Genomic DNA, 19,457 nt, shown 5'->3' with positions numbered 1-19,457 from the left:
TTCACTCTTTCCTCCCTGCAGTGGAAGTGTGATGAGCACCTCTGCCAGCCACAGTCCAGTGCAGGACAGACCCTGCCCTTGCTGCTGCAGGTCACCGTCTCCAGAAAAAGCGAGATTTTAAGTGAACATTCTGGGGAGTTCGGTGCTTGCCGACTGTGTGCTGGGCGCTGAGCTAGACTCTATGCCTGAATTATCTCATTGGATCCCCAGAACAGATTTGTGAGTTTGTTCTATTTCAGGACCCCGTTTTGCATTTGAGGAAACTGAGGCTCAGAAAGGTTCAGTGACTTGCCAAGGTGACAGATGTGTGTCTAAGCCCAGTCACTGTATTTTCCATGGGTGGCAGTGGTCACAGAAGGGGATTCACGGATGCTTCACGTGAACAGAATTGGATGTTGTGTGGAGATGGTGGGCGTACAGCGGGCATTTGATCCGTGTAGTGTGATCACTGTCTTGGGTCCTTGCCGCTTTGACCTCTTTGAGGGATGAAGTCCGGTAGGATCTGAGATGCGGTGCGTGGTCTTGTTCCCTGCATTCCTGGCCCATGTGAGAAGGAGACAAGTCCAGCAGATGGCTGCTGACGTTGGGGGGAGTGTGTTGCTGAAAGGCGTGATAAAGGTTGAACGCAACTAACATAGTGCAAGATGCTTGTAGGTCAGTTTGAGGTTGTCACATCCCGCTGGTGGTTAAGGGACACTGAGAGACACTGGCTTCTTGTGTTTAGCGGGAAGTAACACGTGCACAACCTTTGCTGGGTGCCCTGTTCCGAGCTGAGTGTTTGTGGACTTTGGGTTCTCTATTCCTGCCCCAAACCCCTGAGTCGGAGAGCTGTCATTATCCTCACTTGCCACGGAAGGAAGTTGAGGCGCCCCAACCACGTTCTTGGTCCAGGGTCATGTGATGAATAAAGAGCGGGGCTGGATTTCAACCCCAGGCTGTCCGAAACCCTAAATCAGAGCTTTTTGTCCTCTGCCATCTGGTGATGTAGCAGGTAGTATTTGTCTTAGTCTGTTCAGACTGCTATAAGAAAAGTACCATAAACTGTGTGACTTATAAACAACAGAAGCTTCTTTCTCACAGTTCTGGAGGCCGGAAGTCCAAGATCAGGTGCCACCACGTCTGGGTTCTAGTGAGGGCCCGCTTCTGGGTTGCAGACTTCTCACTGTGTCTGCAGAGAGTAGAAGGGTCAGGGAATCTTTGGGACCTCTTTTGTAAGGAGGACTCCCCCCCCGGACTTCCTAAAGGCCCCACCTCCAAATACCGTCACCTTGGGAGTTGGGATTTCAACCTACGCATGGGGACTGGGGCACACACCTTCAGACCATGGCGGTGGCCCATTTCACGACTGAGTCAGCTGAGGCTTACAGGGGTTAACCAAACTATCTGAGATTGGGCCGCTGGTCAGTAAGAGCTGCACTAGTCCAGTTGAAGGTAATGGTGGCTCAGACCAGGGCAGTAGCCATAGAGGGAGCTCTGGCCCCAGGGTCTGGCTGCCGGGATTTTCTCATGATTTGGATGGGACCTTGGCAACAGCCTTCTTTCTAAGTGGACTCCTTTCCTCCTCTCTTCCTTAAGTCTCTTTTCCTAGCTTAAGGAAACGGTGCATAAGGTGTTTGCCTTTCCCCAGGGCATCCAGCCAAACGCAAGGTGCCGTGCACCCCCTGCGTCCTGTTTTCCAGCCCCCCAGCCTCTCCTTGCTCCCTGATGCCTCTCTGCTTCTGCACATCCATTCTGTCTGTTTGCAGTGACCTTTCTCTGCTTGCCCGCTCATCCTTCAGGATGCAGAGAGAAGCCCCTCCAGGCTGGATGAGGTACTTCTTCCCTTGTGCACCCTGGGATCTCTGTTCTCCTCTGGTCCACGTCACCCAGCTCGTAATTGTGTTTTACGCCACTTTCTTTTTGTTGCTTTTTTTTCTTTTGTTTTTATTTCATCATTAAAACGTTATATTTGCATCGACGTTATACATGCACATCAAGTGTTCATTTATAGGCAGCAACGCCACTATCCTCTCGCCACTTCCCAGAAGCCACCTTGTCTAGCTCTTTCAGCCAGCTTTTTGGTCATTTACTTCCCCTTTGTAAATAACCTGCTTTCTTGGCTGCCCCTTGCATTTTTCGCTTTCGGCATAGCACTGACTTCCCACTGTGGACTGGGGAGAGGTTCAGCTCTCTTTTCTCCTCCTTCATGCGCACACCCACCCACCAGCCACCAACCCCCCCCACCCCCGCCCTGCCCCCTCGTGGCCATAGGGCAATTTTGGTTAAATCAGTTTGCAGTGTTTCCTTTCTGAGGATTTTGTAAGCAATTTTCACTGTAAGTCAAGGATCAGCTACGATTATGATTATTTTCCTTTTTGTCATTGCATTTTGTTTTCTCTGAAATTATAGTTACCCAGGGTTTTTTTTCCCCCATTGGCTCATATTCTGTGTACTTGGTCATTTAACGCTGGCTTCTCCTCCATTTCTATACATTTTTTTGAGACGTTTGAAGGCATTAAGTATTTGAACAATTTTATCTTCTTGCAAAACACCTCTCCGGAAAACCTCTCGCCTGCTCCAGTCTGAGTTGGTTGCTCTCTGGACCACTGCTTCTTTCATTTGGACCAGACCAGCAGCACCAGCAGCACCAGCAGCAGCCTGGGAGCTTGTTAGAAATGCTAATTCCTGGGCCCCACCCCAGACTCACTGATGAGAATCTTTGCAGGTGGGGCCGGCAAGCTGTGTTTAAGGAGCCCCTCCAGTGATGTTTTTGTTCTTCATCTTTGAGAAGCAGCTGCTGTAGACTTTCGCTGTCACCAGTGGGACCTCTCAGGGCCAATCACGCTGGAACTTTGTCACCTCCCCGACGTTGCATCCTCTCTCGGGGATCCCTCCACTGTCTTTCTGGGATCATTTCCTCCTTTGGGTGGAGCACGGCCTCCAAGATCTTCCTGAGAAAGAGATGGAGGGAAGTGTTTTTAAGAACTTCTGTGTCTGAAAGTATCTGTGCCCTTCTGTCTTTATTCTCAACTTTGTGAGAGTAGTTAAGTCATAGAATTCCAGGTTGGAAATAATTTTCCCCCAGAATTTTGAAGGCCTTTTTCCCATTGTCTTCCAACTGCCCTGGTGGATGTGGAGAAATAGGATTTTGTTCTGATCCCTGATAACTTTGTTTTGTTCCCCTGTGGAATCTGGAAGCATCTCTTCTTTGTTCCCAGCGTAGGAAGCACACCAGGACGGGGATTGGTGGCGGTCGATTGCCCTCCTTGGGCCGTGCATCCAGGAAGCCCTTTCAGTGTGCAAACTCACTCTCTTGAGTTCCTTGATGATTCTTTTCCTTTTATATATTCTGTTGTTTCTTTCGGGAAGTCGTCTCATGTTTTGGTTAAATTGGACCACCAATTGCCTTCCTTCTCTCCTGTTTTCCATCTCTTTTTCTTTTTACACCATTTTTGGAAGGCTTTTCTCAACAACACTTGTGTCAAGATTTTCACGGTTTTCATTTTTGAGTCTCCTTTTCTGTCCTCAGAACGTCCTATGTTTATGCTGCCCTGTTCTTATTTTGTGAGTGTAACATCTTCTCTTGGCTCTCTGAGGATATTATAGTTGTTTATTTGTTTTAATAAACAACTTTTCCCTACACAGTGTCTGTTTCCAGCTTGCTTTTTCCTTTTGTTTGTTTGGGGGTTTCTCTTTCATATCACAGTCTGTCCTCAAGTGGCTGGTGACCCTTGGCTTCCTGGTTACTTTTAACTGGGGAGCAAAATTACATTGTTCCTCCATGGGGTGGATGAGGTTCATGCTGGAGTCTCTACTGTAGGATGATCTGATTGGGTCCTTCCCTGCAGAACCCCTGTAGTGGTCGGCTATAACGGGTAAACAAACAATCCCTAAATCCTTGGGTTCATCATCTGCTCCCCTCCACTGCATCCCAGACTGGTGCAGCCACAAGGCCTTCCCTGGGCATGCGGTGCATGGTCCTGCCACAGGGCCTTTGCACTTGCTGTGCCCGCTCCTGGAAAGCTTGTACCTAACATATCTGAATGGCTTGCTCTCTCATTTCCTTCATGTTTCTTCTCAAATGCCACCTTGTCCAAGAGGCCTCCCCTCCATTCTCCTGTCCTCCATCATCTTTCTCTCTAACACTTACCACCGCTGACTTACGACAATTTATTTACATCACTCTTTTGTTGCTGGACTGTAAACTCCATGAAGGCAGGGGCTTTGTTTATTTTGTTCATTACTCCATTCCCAGTGACTAGAATAAGCCTAGACGCTTCGGGTTGCTTCGTAACAGTTGCAAGCTAACTCCACGACAAACTGGCGATGTTCCTTCAGTGTAAAGATTATATCCATGAGCACCATAAGAGGGGCTTGACCAGGGTCTCTGGCATAATGGGATTTCAAATACAGTTGATCATTATGATCTACGGAATCATGGCAAACAGAGAATTAGCAAATACTGAATCATTGCTCCTAGGGAAACACAGGGCTAGGTTTCTGCAAGACTCTGGCCACAACATCTTCATTAACCGGCCAATACATAACCTTGTTCGATGCGTGTTTCTGTATAAAGACACCCCATTTAATACAAATTGTTGATGCATGAACAGTGAACGCACAGCCAACAGCACAACATAACTCATGCTTGAATGAAGCTTATCCAACACACATTTTCTCCATGAGGGGCACGCCAGCCTTCTTGCCCTTAGGAACACCGCACAGCACTTAGCACGACACTTAAGGGTCATTTTAAACAACTACGTCAGCAACGGAAAGCACAGACACGTGGGAGAAGAAGGGCATTCACAGAACACGAAAGGGACCCTGGTCTGCGATAGGAGAGCTGTCACAGGAAGGCAGGGCGTCACCTCGTAGGCTCTCCGTTGGACACGGCACGGCAGGCAGCTCGAATTTTCACCACTCTGCCCATGCCCAGGCATGACCTCAAAAGCACCACAGGTGTTGATTTGGGGAGGTTACAGATAAATTTCGACAAGTAAGCAAATTTACAAATGCAGACTCTACCATTACCAAGGATCAACCGTGGTTCACAATACAAACCATTCTATAATTTTAGGGTACCTAAAATATTTTCTTGAAATCATCCGATGGCATTATGGGAAATAACAGGAAAATTAATATTTATGTGCCATTTCCCGTGTTCAGCTGTTACCCCAGGGAGCTCACAGGCTACCAGGGGCCCCCAACCCAGAAGAACAGTAGAGTGACCTTTGATCCAAGTATGACCTCCAGGTCCAGAGGACATCCTGAGGCAGGGAACCAGGGGCTTCTCAGGAAGCTGACGCCCGGACAGTCTCAAAGGCTGTGTGGCTGACCCCAGGCAGGGGAGGAGGCGTGATGCTGCACGCAGAGGGCCAGGCAGAGACACAGAGATGAGCACACGTCGGGTGGGGGGTTGATGGCCTGAGTCCCAGGAGCACTAGGCTGACCGGCTTTATGTGTTCTCCCCAACCCCACCTTTGGATTTTAGAAAGACGATGCTCAGAGTCTGCTCAAGAATTTAGAGTCTCATGTACAGGACACCTCGGAAACCGGCTCCCCATCCAGGAGGAGGAGGAGAGAAGCCCAGATGTCAAAGGAGGAGGCTGTGGACGTAAGCTGCATGTTTGGGTTTATTTGCCGAGTCGTGTGTTGGGTGTCATGTGTCCCACTTGGCAGTGCAGATGCCATCCAGATGAGCCTCTGACAGCCTTCCCGTCCCAGTTGGCTTCTTTTCTGTCGTATAATTTACATGTGGTAAAATGCACAAATCTGAAGTTTACCGTTGGATAAGTATATACATCCTTCTAACCAAAACCCCGATCTGGAACATTCCATCACCCCCAGAAAGTTCTCCAGTGCCCCTTTCTGGTTTACCCTCCTGCATATCCCCCACCCCCCGCCCCGCCCCTTCCAGAAGTAGGCACTGCTGTGATTCCTATCACCAGGGTGGTTTTGCTGTTCTAGAATTTCATGTCAGTGGGATCATGTGCTTGCTTGGGATTGCCTCAGCATCCTGCTTTTGAGACTCACCATGTTGTTGCACGTATCGATAATTTATCCCTTCTAATTGCTCAGTCCACTTCGGAGATAGAGCACAGAGTGGGTTGTTTCCCGTGTTTGGCTATCCTGAATAGGGCTTCTGTGAATGTTTGTATATAAGTTTGTTTTCATTTCGTGTTATTTCTTTTAAGTGAATGTTAAGTAAATATTCAGGAGTGCAGGCTATGGGCCTCTTGAGGGACATGTTAAAGGTGGATTCTCCCTGGTCCCTCCTCAGTGACCCCCACCCTGTCCAGCCTGAGCCCGCCCATAGAGCATCACTTTGTGCATGAGCTCCGTGGAGAGACAGGGTGTTTCTTCCAAAGGTGTGCTATTTCTAGACACTTCCTGCTCCCCAGAAAGTTCCATGGATCCTGGTCATTTAACCTCAATTGCCCAAAGGTAAATACAGATATTTAGGTAGGTAGATAGGTAGGTAGACAGAGAGAGAGCTAGAGAGTTCCTGAGAAAGGGGGAAAGGTTTTTGTTTGTTTGTTTTTTGGTTTTCCGGGGTTTTTTTTAGCACTTACTGAGTACCAGGCATGTTCCCATGTGTCACTTTTGAGTGATGTGAACACTCGTGTGAATTATCCCATACACCTCTCTCAGCAGCCCCATGAGGTAGATCTTATTTATATCCCCTTCTCGATGATTCCCTTACACATTCAAGTGGAAAGCTTAGCTGCCTTCACGGGGCTGGCACGGGGAGCCGGACCTGGAGCTAGAGCGAACCCCTGGCACGTAGGTGCTGTGTGTCCAGCCCGTGTCCCTGCCTCTCTGGTCCCAAGTGCTTGTCTCTCCCCATGTGTCTGCATGTGTGTGTATCAGGGCGGCTCTCTAGGTCCCTCTCTCTCGTGTCTCTCTCCGCGTGCATCTCTGTGTGACTGTGTGAGAGGTGGGTGAGTGATCTCTCTCTTTCCCTCATCTGTCTCCCTCTGTCCCTATCACCCTGTGTTATCAAAACCCTGCTCACACGAATGAAAATATACGGCTACACAAAAACATGTACACTGTGTTCATAACAGCCCTCTTTGGCCAAAATGTGGAATCTCAAGTGTCCATCAGCTGATGAATGGCTCAACAGAATGTGTTCTATCCATACAATCCAATACTCTTGGGCCATAAGAAGGAAAGAAATCCTGAAACAAGTTACAGCATGAAGGGACCCTGAAAATATCATGCTAACTGAAAGAAGCCGGTCCCGAAAGACCACATACTACAGGATTCCATTCATATGGAATGTCTACAACAGGTACATCGACAGAGACAGAAAGGAGGCTGGTGGGCACTTGGGGAGGGGGTGAGAGAGATGATAGCTAACGGGTCTGGGGTTTCTTTCTGAGATGGTAAGAGTGTTCCAAAACTGATTGTAGGAATAGTTGCACATGTCTGTGAATATACTGAAAATTACTAAATTTCATGCTTCACATGGTTGAATTGCATGAATACAACCCTGCTCACACAGAGGGTGGCCTTGGAGTGGTGAAAACACACTGGCTCGGGGGGCCTGGCGCCCAGGAACCGAGCCCTGTCACCTGTTTGCTGTGTGATGCTGGGCAAGAGACATAACCTGTCTGAGCCTCCGGTTTCTCGGCTTCACGATGACAGTAATGAGGCTGGCCCGACGGTCACCCATCGGTGGACTCCATGAACATTCCGACTACAGGACAAGTGTTCATCGGTGTTTCCAGGGAGCCAAGTCCTTCTACCTCCCTGGAAGCTCGCTCATGTTTTTACCTGGTAATGTTTTACCTGTTAACCATTTAGCGACGTCAGACGATGCCCACGATCAAGCTAATCATTGCCAAGAGCCAAGTTAAAGATCTGCCTGTTCCAGTGACTGGCTTGCCAAAATGCCCTGCCTTCTGCAGACCAAGCTTGTCAGGGAATGTTGGCCAGGACTCATTCTGACAGGGTGAGCTGAACTCTAACTTCGACGTCCCAGAATGCACGGAAAACCAAGGCATTTGTGGTTCGCACCACTCCTTGCCTGAACTTTATTTTGATGAAGAGCTCACGTCAAGTCAAAAACAAACAGAAAATTCCAGAAGGTTCTTCAGCGTGCCATGGCACAGCCTTGGTTCTCTTCATCCTGTCCTTTTGTTCTGGAGGAGGGAGAGGGGATGCTCCTTCGTGGACGCTGCCGTACACTCACTGAAAGAACATCTCTACGTCGGTGAGTGAAACGCCTTTTCTTTTCCGGCAATTATGCTTTCACTAATTTTCTGAATAATTGCATTGCTCCAGCTGAAGAAGTTTTACATGGTAGGCTCGCACTACAACCAATTTTCTGTATAATTGTATTGCTACGGTTGAGAAGATTATCAGAATTTGGAAGGCATCTGAACTTAATAAGAAAAGCTGTAAAAAAAAAAAAAGAAAAAAAAAAACAGAACAAAACGTAAAAACTAAAAACAGCAGAAGTCTGTTCACTCCTGGATTCCGTATGCCGAGCGCTTCCAGGTCCTTCATCCTGACAAACACCATGACTGTCAAAGTGCTAGTCCTCAGTCCTCGAGGGGCTTGCAGTCTGCAGGTGGATGGGCCGGAAACACACGTGCATTCACAGGCTCCCCAAACAGCCACAGTAACCTGTCACCTGAGCTTATACTTCGACGTGCATCCCGGTTCTTCTTCCAGACGTCCCAGGTGGACCCCGGCATCTCCATCCTGTGCTTCTAATTATGTTTTCCACATTAAGTGCAGTTTTTTGCTTTCCATCTCTGCTGGAGGGCGGGGACCGTGTCTTCCTCTCATTTTCCACTCCTTCCATGCTGTGCTTTCTTTTCACCTCTGTTTGTAAGAAGTTTAGAAAAGCACAGTGCCCTCTGCTTTCCTAGCTTTTCTTGAGCAGGTGAGTCCCTGCTCAAGATTAAAATATCTTAATCACATTTTAATCAGACGCACCTCCCACTTTTCATTTTGTATTGGGCCCCACAAATTATATAACCTGTTCTGAAATCAGCCTTTTCGATCTTACTGCTATCCTTTGATTTTGTACCCACATGGCTTCAAGCAGAGATTGGGGCTGGATGCTGGGGGCTGGGACAGGCCATGCTCTGCTCCCTCGGATCACAGGGATGCCAGGAAGGGGTTGAAGCTGGTGGTGATGGAGGTTTCAGGTTTAAAAGACCATCCGATTGCCATGTAGAGAATGCATTGGAAGGTGTTAACCTCTGAACCTCACTCCATGAAATAAGGATGATGGAAATAGTACGGACCTCCCCAAGCTGGCTGTTGTGTGATAATTAAATGAGCAAGAGTGCATAAAGAACCCAGCACGCAGTAGGCGCTCGGTGCACAGATGGGAGCCAGCTTGGAGGCTATTGCAGCCCTATGGTGGTGGCTCAGGAGAGTGTGATGGGTCCGAGTGACATTTAGGAGTCCAAGCTGGTGGGCTTTGTGGTGGATTTGACATGGCAGGTTGGGGCGTGGGAGCGACAAAGTATCTTGGGATCTGACCTGTGTTCCCGGAGAATGATGAGGCCAGTCCAGGGGTCTTCTCCACTGAACACCCAATTTCCTGTTTAACTTCCTGGCTCTCACCCCTGTTCTTATTTGCATGATGTTGAAGGAGACAGAAAGGTGTCAGCTAAAGAGGAGGGATTCTGGAGCCAGGAAATCTGAGCTCAAATCCCAGTTCTGGCATTTATTAGCTGTGTGACCTTAGGCTCTGTGTCACATCTCCCCCTCTGGGATCTGGAGACAGTAGCCCTCGGAAGTGGAAAGAGGTGGCACGTGTCAGTGGTCTGACCCATTCTTGTCATCTAAATCTGTCTTTGTGAGTCATTAAGTACAGATGGAAATGACAAAGCCCTGCCCTCACCATGTGGCCTTCATCCCCAACCCGCCCAGAAGGGCATCTTGGTGAAACCCGCTCTGGAGACACCCGGGGGCCACACCGCTGGCTCGGTCAGGTGCCAGGTCAATGCTTGCATCGTGAGGAAATGATAAATCCTTCTGTATCCCCCATGGTAGGGTATCTCATTCCAAGTTGGCAACTGGCAATCAGTCATTTGTTATAGAGCTTTTTTTTTCAGAAAGGTGTAGTTGAGAAGTATCGAGGTAGATGTGGGTGCAGTGTAAGCCCATCAGCCAGCTCAGAACCGGTAAGTAGAAATTTCTCGTGGTCTGGAGTGCCAGGCTCCTGACTGGTCTGCCTGTTCGCCCTCATCCCCTGCAGGTCGTCTCCAAAACATTTATTGAGCACCCACCTAGCAAGGTGCAGGGGGCAGCCCTGGCAGGAGAAAGACCCAGAAAGCATGTGGGGATGTAGAGCAGCTATGAAGAGGTTGGTCCAGCTGTGGTCAGAGAAGACTCCCCGGAGACGTGGCTCCTTCCTGCCATTCCTTAGAGCTGCCTATTGCTTCACTTCTGTTCTGTTCCAGCTACTTTCCTGGGTGCTTTATCTACGCGGTCCTGGGAGGGTGGATACGGTACCTGTTTTCTGTCTGGGAAGACTGAGGCTCAGAGAGACGTGAAAAGACTTGCCCAACCACTTTTCATTTAAGGGTCTGATCCAGAGTCTTGCATGAATATTGCCATGTGGAAGTGTTTACACCTTTGGCAATGCTAAAACTATTCTGTTTCTTTTTCCACTAAAAGGTGGGTCACAATTTTTAGGAAAACTTGTTAATTATTGCCATGTTATTTAAATACATATTTCTTCCAAAGCTGAAGATCTAGAATTAAATAAGGAATGTACTATATAATATCTGTCTGTCCATCCACCCATCCATTTATCCATCCACCTTTCCATCATCCTCCCATCCATCCATCCACCCATTTGTCCATCTGTCCATCCATCCATCTCTCCATCTACCTATCTACCAATTCGTCCATCCATCCATCCATCCACCTGCCCATCCATTTTCCCATCCACCCATGTGTCCACCCATCCATCCATCCATCCACCCATTTGTCCATCCATCCATCCACCTCTCCATCTACCTATCCACTCATCCATCCATCCATCCACCTGCCCATCCATTTTCCTGTCCATCCATCCATCCATCCCTCCATCCATCTATCCATCCATCCATCCATCCCTCCACCCTTTCACCCAGCCACCTAGCAGGTGAACACCTACTTGGATCTAAATATGCCTGCTATGGTCCCTTCCTGAGGCCACCGTTACAAATGGGATGTGACAGTTCGGTAACTCTTAGTGGTTTATCTTTCCTTTTACAGAAAGCGCCCCATGCCATTTGTTCTTCCTTCCCAGGAATGTGACCCAGCTTTCAACAGCAACATCACAGCATTTGCTCTGAAGGCAAAAGTCATCTATCCCATCAATCAGAAGTTCCGGGTGAGAGTCCTCAGCTCCATCTGAGAAATGTGGTTACTCAGTAAGGTGCTAGAGATTGGGGCAGGAGTAGGCAGATGAAGTGTGTGATTTTTGGTCCTGTCTGGGGGTTTTACAGCAAGTCCTTTTAATAGGGATAATTTTGAGGCTTTGTGATGGAGCAAAACTTTAGGATGAATCCACTTTATGACAGCATTGTCGGGGACAGGGTATAGCAAGGTATGCCCAGGAACAGCAGGTGACAGCCCAGCTGGGAAGCATCCTGCCGTTCTAGGCTAATACAAACACGGGCACGGACTCAGTGACTAGCCTTGCTCCTCACTCACACATGCCCCTCCCATGTTACTGAACACGTCCTGGGGGGGCTGGTGCAGTGCTAAGCATTTGTCACGTGATAGGCATTTCATATAAGGTAAATCATACAGTCATTGCCTCTTTGTGCGTAAGGAAACTGAGGCCCAGAGAGGCTAATGACCTGCCTGAGGTCACCTGGCTGCAGGTCTTACAGCTGAAGCTGGGAATTCACACCTGTGGTCAGGAGTTTTGCAGATATCAGCAGATCCCACGGTGTTTCCAGGGGCCGTTGATGTGTGAGAGTCTCCATAAAGGAAAGAGTCCCTAGTCCAGTACTGGAGAGAAATGCAACTCGCTCTCCTGCCCATAAAGAGGACAGCTCTGGAGTCACACAGACTCCGTCTTAATTCCCACCTCGGCCATTTTCTGTGGGCCATTTCCTGACTCAGCCTCCGTTTCTTCATCTGGAAAGGGGGCCGCTGGGCCCTCCTGCCTCCCCTGGTTGTTTGAGGGCCAAATGATCATAGACATAGGGCTTAGCGTAGCGTGTGACATCTGAGCACTCAGTATTTGTTCGTTTTTTTTCAATGATTATTTGCTTTTGAAGACAGCTGGAGCCAGGCTCTGCAAAGTCCTGCACCAAAGACATGATTTCACCTCACTTAACACAGACTTTCCCGAATTAATTTTTCTGCGGAACCCTTACTTACGGGGAGCAGTAACTGGAACTGTTCCCAGGAGCGCGCATTGGGAACTGCTCCCCGCGCTTAGCTATCTGGTGGACGGTTGAAGGGGCCAAACTCCCAGAGCAGGAGCGTGATTCATCGTCCACAGCCCTGGCCAGGCAGGCTCCTGGTGGGCAGTGGGATAATCCAGTGGTCAGGACAGCATCGTCCTCACCCTGGAGGCCCTCACGGTCTGGGCAGAGCCTGTAGGATGGTGTGTGAGCCCAGGCAAGACAGAAATGACCAGAGGCCTGCAGAGGCCTGCGGAAGCCTGCGTGGGCTGGGAAGGACTCTGGGTCTGTGTCTGGGGGGAGGGATGCTTCCGCCCAGCAGACAGTGAGCGAGGGCTGTTGCAGCAGGGGGCCCAGAGTCTGGAAAGGCCCAGAAGTCTGAAATGACAGGGGAGGTTTGGAGCTGGCAGCCAGCTCAGGAGTGCTTGGGCAGGCACATCCTGGAGCAGCGAGACAGGCTGGACAGAGGTGGCAACGGACAGCTGATGAACCCTCCAGCCACGCCAGGCACTAGGCTGTCACCTGGCGTGGTCATGGCAGTGCATGGGGCTTGAGTTCCTTGATAAGAGCTTTGGGCCTATCCAAGGGCAGTGGGGAGCCACCTCGAAGGCCTGGGGTCGGGAGGGTGATGCCCAGGTCAGCGTAGATGGGGAAGAGCTAGGTGGTCAGCGGGTTGGCAGACGGAGCACACCCAGGGGTCTGAGCCAGTGGTGGGAGAGGGAGGGGGGCCGGCGGACTGCTGTGGAGGTCAGAGTTGGCAGCCGAGTGTGGGGTGCCGGTGGGCCACCGGGGAACAGACCCAGGCTAACAGCTAAGGGGTAGGAGCCTGTTGCACAGAGGCTGGCCTGCTGGGGACAAGAGCCATGACATGGGTCCCTGGGGCGTGGACGTGACCCTGGGGGAGAAGCTCTACCTGTTCACTCCCCTCCCAGCCTGCCCCCACCTGGCCTTCCTGGTGGAATTACTGAAGCAAAGTCACAAGAGGCCCGACGGACTGAGTGTGCTTTCTCTCCCGTCACCCCAGCCCCTGGCCGACGGTTCCTCCAACCCTTCCCTGCACGAAAACTTAAAGCAGGCTGTCTTACCAAACCAGCCAGTGGAGGCTTCCCCCTCCAGCAGCCTGGGGAGCCTGAGCCAGGCCGAGAAGGAGGACTGCAGCTCCTCGTCCAGCATCCACTCGGCCACCAGCTATGACAGGTTCCTGAGTCGCACCTTCGTCCGGGCCAACAGCTTCCCCGAGGCGCTGGTCTGTGAGAGGTAAGGGGGGGAGGCGCGGGGAAGCCGACCAATGGACCCTGTCTCCGTCGGTGTTGGGAATGGAGGCCCAGAGAGGTTAAGCAAGTCAGCCACGGACACACAGCCACGCAGCGTCCGAGCCGGGGCTCCCCAGCTGCCGTGGTGGTGTTGGCCAATGTGGGGGTTATGGAGCCCGGCCTGAGCCCTGGGGAGAGCCCCGTTAGGGGGCCTCACTGAATCACTGACATGCCCTGGGCCCGCATAACAGCAGGCGGCACGGATTAGGTGCGTTCTGTGTACCAGGCAGAGTGCTGAGCACTTTGCAGGGATTAATTATCTCCTGAGGATGACCGGGTCTGTCTTCTTCAGTGCAGCGTCCCCACTGCACAGCGGGACCCTGGGGCAGGTTCAGTGACAGATGAATAAAAATGAATCAATCAATGAACTAATTCCTATGAATGACCCTATGCAGTAGGTGCTATTATTGCCCTCATTTTACAAAGAATAAAAGGAGACGGGCTGAGTAGCTTGCCCAAGGTCACACAGCAGGTGAGTGATGGAGCGGGGTTGGCTTACCTCCAAAGTCCATGCTCTAAATCACCAAACCACTCAGCACCCTGGAGAGGCCCAAGAAACTGAGTCAGCACGTCTGTGCTTCAGTCCTCAGACCTCTCTGCTCTGTGAAGTTCGGTGAGTCCAAGTGGCCCTTCCTCGGTGAGATGAACCAGACCCGACCTCGGCTCAGGGCTGGGGAAGGAGAGGGCCCAGACCCTGAGCTGGGTGCTGACCTGGACAGTGGCTCAGCCGCTGGCTGGGAAGGGCTGTGGATGAGCTTTGGGACTTAGTGGCCTTGTCACAGTTTGGGTGGGGGTGTGGCCATTCAAAGTGCATTTGCCCTCGCAGGACAGATGGTCCAATCCGCCCTGCCACTTACCTGCCCCGTGACCGTGTGACCGCTACTTGACTTCCTAAGTCCGTTTCCCCATCTGTGAAATGGGCATGAGAATGTCTGCCTGCAGGGCAGAGGAGAGGTGACACGTGACTCAGGTATTCCGATGCCGGCAAGGGGCGTGATCCCTCTTTGCTCCCACCTCCGACTCTTGCTGCCTCCTGCCCTTCACGTCTCGGGCAGCTGTTCCCCTCTGGTCACAAGTGAGTTTCAGATAGTTCCCTTGATTCCTTCGTATAAAGCTGGGGCGGCTCTTAGGCATCTCTGGGTGCTGCAGAACTTAAAATCTGGAGTCAGGATGCACCGAGGCTTGTACTGAGCAGGGATGCGCTAACTCCCTGGAACATCTCAAATACTCTCAGTGGCTTTCTGTTTCTCTTTCCACTTTTCAGTGTGGACCTTGACTTGTGTATCTATAACCTTCACTTAAAAGATCTGCTGCATCTGGACACGGCGCTGAGGCGGGAGAAGCACATGGTAGGTGGCAGGGTGGGCCGCTCGCCCTTTCCCGGGTCCTGAACGCAGCTCTCCGCGGGCACACAGTCCTGAGTGCCCTCTGGGGATGGGTGCTGGTGACCGTGGAGCCTCTGGGGCCAGAAGGGACAGAAGCAATGTGTGCCTGCTGATGGGGCACGGGCTCTCCTTTACTGGGAGCTGCGGGGCGAGGCAGACAGATGAGACCCTCCTCCCACAGGTCACCTCCTGGTGGACACAGGTAAAAGGTGTTGGAAAGAGAACAACATTTTTATTTTTTAATTTAAATTCAATTTAATTAACATATAGTGGATTATTAGTTTCAGAGGTAGAGGTCAGTGACTCATCAGTTGCATATAACACCCAGGGCTCATCCCATCACGTGCCCTCCTTCATGCCCATTCCCCACTTACCCCATCCCCTCACTCCCCTCCCCTCCCACAACCCTCAGTTTGTTCCCTAGAGTTAAGAGTCTCTTATGGTTTGTCTCCATCTCTGATTTCATCTTATTTTATTTTTCCCTCCCTTCCCCTATGGTCATGTTTTGTTTCTTAAATTCCACATATGAGTGAAATCATATGGTATTTGTCTTTCTCTGACTGACTTATTTCGCTCAGCATAAGACCCTCTAGTTCCATCCATGTCGATGTAAATGGTAAGATTTCATCCTTTCTGATGGCTGAGTAGTATTCCACTGTACATGTACACCACATCTTCTTTATCCATTCATCTATCAGTGGACATCTGGGCTCTTTCCATAGTTTGGCAATTTTAGACACTGCTGCTATAAACATTGGGGTGCAGGTGCCCCTTTGGATCACAACGTTTGTAGCTTTGGGGTAAATACCCAGTAATGCAATTGCTGAGTCATAGAGTAGCTCTATTTTCATCCTGAGGACCCTCCATCCTATCTTCCCGAAAGGCTGCACCAGCTTGCATTCCTGCCAGCAGTGTGAGAGGGGTCCCCTTTCTCCCCAAGCTCGCCAGCATTTCTGAAGGAATAATAGTAACAACAATGTTTATGCGCGCCGACTTTGATGTTGCTCACTACGAACTGGGCCCTGGGCGTGTCACACCGGTGGTCAGCTGTGAACCTCACCGCAGCCTGGAGGGGTGGGTGCCGTTATTATCCCACATTACGGACAAGGAAATGGCGGTACAGAGAGGACTCGTCCAGAGTCGTAAAGCCCTAAGTTGGAGCTGACATGGGAAGTCTGGTACCTTTTCATAGGCCTGCTTTCTCTGAGTGGATGAAGGAGCAGCGAGGAAGCCAAAGAGACACGTCCCACCAAAGCTGCGGAACCCCCGGGCAGGGCTGGTCAGGCCTTGAGGCCACGGAGCTTCAAAAGAGGAGTTCTTCCTCCCGAATTATCGAATGAGGGATGAGACCTATGGGGGGGCGGGCTGTTGGAAAGAGAAAGGGAGACTGGTTGATGGAGAGGGTGACAGAGACAGACATGCCCACGGGGTGCTTCGTTAGACACTGGAAAAATATGAACATCAAGTTGCAGATGCAGTAGAAAGACACGGGGGCTCTGTGAGAGCAGGATGGGCCTCGTAAACGGGCCTGTGCCGGAAACCAGAAATCATACCAGGACTCTGGAAACAGAGCCTGTTCCCGCGGCCCCACGGTCCTGGAAGAGCCCGTGGCCTTGAGGCAGCGGCCCACGTGCAGCGGCGGCCTGCTCTCCTTCCGCCACATCCCGTCCCGCTAGCCAGCAGGTGGCCCTGGCAGTCCTCTCAAAGGCTCTGTGCTCCCGGGAGGGCCGACGGTGTCTGTGCTCAGAGCCCCATCCGGCTGGCCGCCTCGGCCCCAGAGCAGCCAGCAGATGCCCGCGGGGAAGCAGCTTGCTGTCACGGAGAAGGCATCCACCGTCACTCGTCTGCGTGACGGAGTCTCTCCTCCCTGCCCGGCACGGTACCAGGGACGGCCCCCACCTCTGTGGGGCCCACTCTCCGGGGGGAGAAGGCAGTGAACTGCACAAACGCACCACGGCGGACAGTAGTGTGGAGCAGACCATATGGCGCCGTGAGCGTGTGGGGTGGGGGGACTGAGTGAGTGTGGGGCAGATGGCCAGGCTTCCCTGGAGGGAGACCCGTCAGCTGGAAGCTGGGGAAGGAGCCCTAGACTAGGAGTCAGAGACTTGGGTTCGGGTCCATCCTCCCACACGGATGAGCTGTGTGACCTTGGGTAAGTCACTTCCCCTCTCTGGGCCACTTTAGGAAAGGTATAAAGATAATGTTCTTCAGCTCTCACCCCATAGAATTACTAGGAAGTGAAGCTGTCCTGCTTTGAAGGGTCTGTGTAGACAGAGCTCCAGGCTCTGCCGGGCTGTGTGACCAGCACCATCGCAGACCTGCCTGTGAAGCACGAAAACTCTGCTAGGCTAAGCCTTCTAAATGCCTGATCTCAAGGAAGCCTTACTGTTGTTTTTCACTCACGAGGAACCTGAGACTCAGAGAGGTCGGGTCAGTTGCCCCAAATCACACAGCTCGTGAATGGCAGACACAGAACCCAAATGAGGTCTGAGCACAAGGTCTGTGTGCCTGCATACAGTAGGCGCTCCACAGAAATGTGCCCACGGACGCTGACACCGCCCTGGGGGACCGCTCTCCGCCCGTGGCCTTTCCCTCCCTGCGGGGCGTATCTTCGTTGTGTGCGGGACCTGGGGAACTGCGCCAGCACTCACGGAGACCTCAAGTTCCGTTTCTCTGGGAGAGATCCGTCCACACAGGTCAGTTCAGAGGTGACTCAGACCGGAGCTGGGGGGTCACTGTATTGTGCAGCGGAAACTGCCCTAATGCTGTGTGTCCACTCTGTGTCACTAACAAATTTAAAAAAAAAGTGACTCAGAGCAGATGTGACCGTCATGCAGGCCAGGAGCTCAGAGCTCCCTGGTGGTCCTTGGGGGAGAAACTGGCACTTGCCTTGTCAGGAGGTAGACAGAAGCTGCATTTGACAGTGTTAAAAGCAGAATGGCAGCGAGAACAGCAGAGATCGGGGATGTGTGTGTTGGGGGGTTGCCAACAGAGGGATCATTCGGCCTAGGGGATTCTCCTGGTGCTGAAACATTCTCTATCTTGATTGTGGTGGCGATTGCATGAATCCGTACTTGGAGTAAAGTTGCGTAGACAAACACACACACACACACACACACACAAATACGTGTGACAATGAGTGGAAACGGAGTGAAGTCTGTAATGACTGCATCGGACTGAAGTCAATGTCAGTCTGGGGTTTGATATTGTCCCACAGTGACGCCACGTATCGCCCAGGCGACAGAACCCACGGGACTCTGTACTGGTTTGGCACCTTCCTCTGACTCTGTCTCTGTAATTTTTCCAAATTAAAAATTTTTTGAATTGAAAGGAGACAAGACAAGTGCACATCACGGATTCAGTCTGTGGTCAAAACGAAAGTGGGTTTGAGACCAACATCTTGAGAAAAGAACGTCACCTTACATGGCCTCGACTTCAGTGGGTAGAAAGCCAAGACGACATTGTGTTCCCAGAGCTCGTTAGCACTGACAAGCATAAGGAAGGTTGGTGGAAAGTTCTAGGTTCTGTCCCTCATGGCTGTCCCTTGTGACATGAAGCCAGTTATCCAGATTTCCCAGCCGAAGAGTTCCTTGTCTGTAAAATGGGGAAGATTGTACCAATGTCTTGCATGCTATAAAAACCAAATGGAATAATATACATATTAGCTTGGCATAGAATGGTGTTCAACAAACCTTAAAACAAGGGTTGCAAACTGTGGCCCTTGGGCCAATCCAGCCATGCCTGTTCTTGTCCCTATTGCCCACGGCTGCCTCAATGCTGGAACAGCAAAATCCGATGGTTGCAAAAGTGATAGTATGGCCCACAAACCCAGGAACGTTTGCTGTGTGGCCCTCTAGAAAAAAACAACAAAAAACAGGAGAAAATCTTTAGGATCTAGAACTAAGCAAAGAGTTCTTTCTTAGACTTAACACTGAAAGTGTGACCCACACAAGGGAAAACTAATAAATTGAACCTCATCAGAATTATAAACTTGTGCTCTGCAAAAGACCCTGTTAAAGAGGATGGGGGAAAGAGAAGTATTCGCAAATCACGTATCGACAGAGGACTCGCACCTAAAACATATAAAGAACACTCAAACCTCCATAGAAGTAAACAATCCAATTAGAAAAAGGGCAAAAGCCATGAACAGACATTTCACCAAAAAGGATATACAGTCGACAGAAAATCAGATAAAAGATGCTCAACAGCATTAGCCATTACAGAAGTGCAAATTAAAACAATGAGATATATTTAAAAAATGAGAGATGACTACACACCTATCAGGTTGGCCAAAATAACAAATGGTGACATTACCAGATGCTGGCAAGGATGGGAAGAAACTGGATCCCGCACGCATTGCTGGTGGGAATGCTGAGTGCCACACTGAAAAACAGGCAGTT

At 50.6% G+C, this 19,457-nt stretch overlaps 1 protein-coding gene across 3 annotated transcripts in view; it reads left to right on the top strand.

Moving 5' to 3' along the window:
* Positions 1-19,457, top strand: part of EVC (EvC ciliary complex subunit 1) — a 62,186-nt gene that overhangs the window by 600 nt on the left and 42,129 nt on the right. For all 3 annotated transcript variants that reach the window (XM_032399762.1, XM_032399758.1, XM_032399768.1), the window contains exons 2-5: positions 5,474-5,596; positions 11,249-11,332; positions 13,384-13,616; positions 14,937-15,021. In XM_032399762.1, coding sequence (XP_032255653.1) covers positions 5,474-5,596; positions 11,249-11,332; positions 13,384-13,616; positions 14,937-15,021 — 525 coding nt within the window. The remainder of the gene's footprint in view (positions 1-5,473; positions 5,597-11,248; positions 11,333-13,383; positions 13,617-14,936; positions 15,022-19,457) is intronic.

Source organism: Phoca vitulina, unplaced genomic scaffold (assembly GCF_004348235.1).
Source record: "Phoca vitulina isolate PV1807 unplaced genomic scaffold, GSC_HSeal_1.0 scaffold3, whole genome shotgun sequence".
Classification (NCBI taxonomy): domain Eukaryota; kingdom Metazoa; phylum Chordata; class Mammalia; order Carnivora; family Phocidae; genus Phoca; species Phoca vitulina.
This window is presented reverse-complemented; position numbering and strand designations above follow the sequence as displayed.